This window comes from Cibotium barometz, chromosome 51 (genome assembly GCF_041138505.1).
Source record: "Cibotium barometz isolate CiBa-2024 chromosome 51, ASM4113850v1, whole genome shotgun sequence".
Taxonomy (NCBI): Eukaryota; Viridiplantae; Streptophyta; class Polypodiopsida; order Cyatheales; family Cibotiaceae; genus Cibotium; species Cibotium barometz.
Genome location: NC_141096.1, coordinates 3,078,480 through 3,083,962, shown reverse-complemented (window position 1 = coordinate 3,083,962; position 5,483 = coordinate 3,078,480). Strand labels below are relative to the sequence as shown.

The following is a 5,483-nucleotide window of genomic DNA, read 5'->3' as shown; positions in this document are numbered from 1 at the left end:
AATCCGTGGCTTGCTACCTGGAAGCTTTGACCCCTCCTCGAGTTGGTGCAGTAGTAGATCCAATTGCGTTTGGGCAGCCGTGCTAAATTGGAGTAGTTGGTAGAGTGACATATCCACCTTGCTCTCCTTGAGGAGGTCAACCAGGGAAGCTGTTGAAGGTGCAGGGTGGGAAGTCACATTAGCATGCCTAGTAGGGAACATGGGTGGATCCTCCTGAAGATCTTTGATAGTTTGCTGAAAGGCGTGGTCTACCACATTATGAGAGATGTGTGAGGGGACTTCACCTTGGTCCAATGATGGTTCTGGTTCTCTAAGAACCCGCTTTTGAGCACGAGTGACCACACCTATGGTGGGGTGCTCCACATGAGATGAGGGTGGTGGGTTTTTTGGGTGAGAGACACTCCTGAGGTGAAGGATGGGTGAACTCGCACCAAGGAAGGGGTGTCTACAACACTTCCCACAGAGAGTGAGTGGCAGCTAGTGCTGGGGAGGTAAAGTCAATGGCAGCACACCAACTTGTTGCTTCGGGCAGTCCCAGGTGTAGTGATCCTTGGCCTTGGGGCAGTGACGACATGGGGGTGTCCCTTCTGGATGAGGACATCGACCTTGGTAGTGACCATACTCCCCACAATGGTAGCATAAAATGGGACGGTTACGAAGAGCGGGTGGGTGGGGGGGCAGGGGTGACTGCAAGGGTGGCGGGTGTAGGAGGTGGTGGGGTGGGCATGAGGGGTGGAAGGTAAGGGTTGGTGGGTGTGGGTATGCGGGAGGTGGTGGGGTGGGCATGAGGGGTGGAAGGTAAGGGTTGGTGGGTGTGGGTATGCGGGAATGACGGGTGGGTAGATAGGTGTGGGTGCGGGGGTAGGTGAAATGACCGGTGGGGGGGTGGGTGGTGGATGGAACGGTTGCTGGTGATGCAGTTGGCGGCAACCCTTCAAATAGTAGCAATCCTTGTCCTCATGACCACCTTTCTCATAGAAAGAGCAGTACTTTCTCCGTTGGGCACTCTTAGGGGGAGTGCCCGGAGGCTTGGCAAATGGCGCACCACATTGTTTTCTTTGCTTCTTGTAGCCCCTTGAGTTCTTCTATCTCCTTTTTTAGCTGTGGGCTAGGGTGTTGTCTTCACTGTGCACCTTGTGAAGCTTCAGGGCATCCAGCTCCCTTGTGAGTGTGGCCACAGGGTCGGCAGGTGAGGACGTGACTCTAGAGGCTAAAGAATTGTTGTCACGTTCAAACATCAAGCGGGCATTCTCCAGTTGCGAGGCCACCTCTTGGAAGTCCAGTAAGGTGGTAGGTGCAGGCTTGCTTTCTTTGATCTTTTGTTGGGCGGACCAGGGCAGCACCCATTGCTTGACCATAAAGTCACCTGGGTAGGTTGGCAGACGAGATACCAAGATCCTTGTCTGTGTCATCAGCTCAGACACGCTCTCCCCGGGCAAGAGTTGAAGTCTTCCCAAGTCTTGGAGAATGTGGTCTTCATAGTTGCCCGGCCTGAAAGTGCGAAGGAAGGTATCCCTCAAGGTGGGCCAGTCCACGAAATGGTCACTCGCGAACTGACTAAACCACTTGTCAGTGGAGCTTTCTAGAGTGGATGGGAATAAAGCCAAGTAGGCATCCTCCCGCTCACGACCACGGCTTTTGCACATAGAGATGAAGCACCGCACGTGGTCATCCCCATCTTCCGAGGTGGAACCCTTGAACATGGGAAACTTGATGTTAATCTGGCCCAACACCACTGACAAGGGTTCTCGAACCAGAGGGTTGTTCCAGGGGTGACCTTGATTCTTGGTGGGCCATGGGTAGAGGGAGAGGAGCAGGAGCACCTTTTGGAGGCACAAAGTGGACTAGCCGCTTGTGGCTTGAGCACCTAACAGAGAGGGGACTCTTGATGGGACTGATAGAACTAGAGCCCTGATCAGAACGAGTATTGGGCATGCAGAGATGATGAACTATTACAAACTCAAAATCTTGGGAGCTCCTAACTCACAAGAGTCCCCAACAGGATCGCCAAATTTTTAGCGTACCTATAGCGGACTGGGATGCTCGTTGTGCAGGTACCGTTAAATCACTAGTGTCCTCTCTAGGGTAGTATACCCTTAGGAGTTGGCACAGGCTAGGGAGATGGCGACCTCTCTATCCCACTCCACTACGCGTTGACACAGACTCAAGAACGGAACACCACACAAGAGCTACCTAAGTGACATACACACAACACGAGATAAAAATAGGCAATAGTTGGTACATCACAAGACCATGTATTGCATTGAGGATCCCCTCTTGGTACATCACAAGACCATGTATTGCATTGAGGATCCCCTCTTGGTACACCAGAGTCTCTCTATATACAATGGGTGTGGCCCCTTGGGCTATTATGAGCCAAGTGCTAAAAATGGTCACTGATGGGATGCTGTTGGAGTAGGTGAGAGGCGCTGAGCACAAGTAGGTGTGACAGATGCTGGTGGAGCAGGTGAGAGGCACTGAGCACAAGTAGGTGAGTACCGCTTCATCAATCAAGAGGGTAGCCAACTTGGGAAGAAGTGGGCCTCCGGAGATTCCTACCTTGTGTGACTGGTGAGTGGCCTTGAGGTGCCCTTGAGGTTCACGAACTTGGGATGTCTGATCTTGGGTTCACGAACTTGGGATCCTCAATCTTGGGGGTTCATGAGCTTGGGGGTGTCCAACCAAAGGCACTGAGGGATGCCAATCTTGGGGGTTCGCGGGCTTGGGTGCCCGACCACAGAGAGTGAGGGTGGCTACATCCATGGTTAATATGTAATAGACATATATATAAAATTTTTTTAAAAAATAAAGGCATGACGGTGGAGTGAAGTTGTGAGAGATAACAGTATACCCTTCGAGTCTCTTTACATAGTTTCCCTTCCAGTAAAATTCTGGTGTAGCATTTTCTATTGGAGGTCTCTGATTATCGTGAATCCATATTCTATTGGAGGTCTCTGATAATCGTAAAATTCTGGTGTTGCATTTTCTATTGGAGGTCTCTGATTATCCGATGCAGGTAGAAAAATAAGCTACTCTCTGGTGGCTGCCAGCTGAACTTGAAAACAACCGGCTGATTTCTGTTGGCTTAACGTAAAAACAACCTTAGAACTTTGAAAGTCGTTAAAAAAAAAGGTAAGAAAGTAAGGTTGGCAACAAGTATACTAGCACCAACAAATTTATATAATGGGTAATAAACTTGTGGATGGACATATTCACAAGAATACAAAGCAAAACAAATCAACTGCTACACCCCTCCTCGTGATTAAAGAAAGATTGTCACAACTAAGCATGTTTAGCAGTCTAATGATTGCAACCATATTTAAGCATGGTTGGTTCAATCTGTTTAGCGTAATCAACCCCACCTCGTAATTAAAGATCGGTTGACACCACTAAGCAGGATGACTGGCAACCATAGTAGCGCTTAGCTTAATCAAGGCTTTGAGTGGAACGTTTGGATGCCAGCCACCGACCGGCACCTCCGGGAGGTGAAGCCCAAGCAGCCAAGCAGGCCATGCCTGTAAGGCAAGGAAGTCCTCCTCTTCATTTGCTCGGCTTGGGCTCTCTGAGATGCATAGTGGAGCTCATGTGGAGACAAGGGTTGCTGCTTTGAATGATGATTGGGAGACTTCGAGTGATTAGGCCCCTTAATCGTATCCAAATCATGCATCGGCGAGAGCTTAATTGGAGAAAAACAGAGCGCGCTTGTCTCCTTGACCTTCTCCCTGTGCGGCGCCGCCATTGATGCAGCAGCTTTCTTCTGCGTTTGCCTCGATGCTTTTTCTTGCTGCTTTTTGTTCGAAGCGACGAGCTCCGCCTGATCACTGGGATAAAGCAGGTCCTTGAGTGTCCAGTGCATCTTGTGCAGGGCCTTTCGATCCTCCTTCTCCACGTCTGTTTTGGCCGAATGGAAAGACTGATCGGTTTCAAACGATTGCCTGGGCAGCTGATCATCGTCCATGTGAAACACTCTCAATGGGGACAAAGACCTGTTCCTCCTGTGGCCCCCTTCCTTGCCTGCACACCGCCTTCCTCTGGCCTCCGCCTTCACCATGGCCGCTTGTGTAATGCTTGTCTCGTCAGAATTTCTCCTTAACATGTGCTCATTTGGCCTCAATTTGTGCTCATTTGCCTTGGATTTCTCCACGCTTTGTCTTGCAATTGGACCCTCCTTTACTCTGCGACGATTCAACCCAGGTAGAACACCCTCATCAGCAGCAGAGGGCCTAGTATTACTGTAGCCCACGAATCTCTGCACTTCATCTTTGGAGGTAAGAGGAGATGGAGGTGCAGACGAGAGTGTGTAATCAGCAGACCTTCGGAAGTCGAAGTAGTTACCATCGTCTGCAGGTAAAGGGGGCTTGGGTGCTGCAGTGTGGTGATTCAACTCCTGGGAGGAGTTGAACCAAAGTGGGCGGATTCGGCCATTGAAAAAGAGCTCATCAGCAGAGGACATGGGCGCAGGAGACCAGGGCTGATCGGCCTCCGAGAACCTTGCACTGAAATCAAAGTCGTCAGAACCCGAAGCTGCAGAGAAAGAAGCAAGCTCGACCTGATCCGCTTCAGACTCACCGTTGATACAGTGGCTGTGGATGATCTCGCCATTGATGTGTAACTTGCGGTCGGTGCTGTTGTTTGCGGGGATGAGAAAGGCCATATCTGTGGTTGGTGATGTTCGGATCTCCAAGGTTGCCCTCGCTGGGCGTGTGGGTGTGTTTGACGAGTAGAATGCAGCAATGTTTGTGCTGCTTCTTAACGGGCTGCAAGGTGCACTTGCAAAAGGGGTCGAAGCTGAAGAATTGGCGATGAGATTGCAATCCTCTTTGCAGTGGTCGAGCCTTCTATCAGATGATGAACCCCACGGTAACGCCTGCTCCATTCCCTAACCTCTTAATGTACTGCAAATATCCTGATTAATTATTCAGAATGCAATGGCTTAGATTCTGTGGAGGCTTTAAACAAAGGCGTGGGCTGGTGTTGCAAGCACAGAATAGAAGCAAAAACAACAAAGGAGGCTTTCACATTCCTTGCAAACAAAGAGGAAAACAAAGGGAGAGAAGAGAGAGAGAGAAGGCCTACATAAGGGGAGCAGAGAGAGAGAGAGAGAGAGAGAGAGAGAGACGAGTCTACCATGGTGCGTTTTTTAAATGAGCCCCAAGTATGAAAACGAAAGCGTCTTGAATCAGCACCCTCACCGCCCAAGCACGGAATCCTGATCTTGACGCTTGCGGGGCCCTTGAAAGCGCGTCCCTGTGGAACCCATGAGCCCCGAGTAAATGCACGTGAACGTGTGGACAAGGTCATGCACACGACACGGTCGTTCACACATTCGGGCGGCCGGACAATCCGATGCCGTAATGGGCGTTGTGTGAAGATCCCTCCAACGGGAAAGAAAAGTTCTTATGGGCGGGTGGTGTAAAATCTCTTTTTGTGTCATCCGCAAAACAAAAACAAAAAAAATGGATTTTTCTTCTAAATACTTGCAA

General features: G+C 50.2%; 1 protein-coding gene across 1 annotated transcript; it reads right to left on the bottom strand.

The window, feature by feature from the left end:
• Window positions 1-3,159: 3,159 nt before the first annotated feature.
• Window positions 3,160-5,122, bottom strand: LOC147609220 (uncharacterized). The gene has a single exon (XM_086787832.1). It carries the CDS (start codon window positions 4,874-4,876, stop codon window positions 3,431-3,433), a length of 1,446 nt encoding a protein of 481 aa, XP_086643958.1. The 5' UTR covers window positions 4,877-5,122; the 3' UTR covers window positions 3,160-3,430.
• Between the last annotated feature and the right edge of the window lie 361 nt (window positions 5,123-5,483).

Bases quoted from the DNA above. Each gene is read 5' to 3' on its own strand.
- LOC147609220 (XM_086787832.1), bottom strand. From the start codon at position 4,876: ATGGAGCAGGCGTTACCGTGGGGTTCATCATCTGATAGAAGGCTCGAC.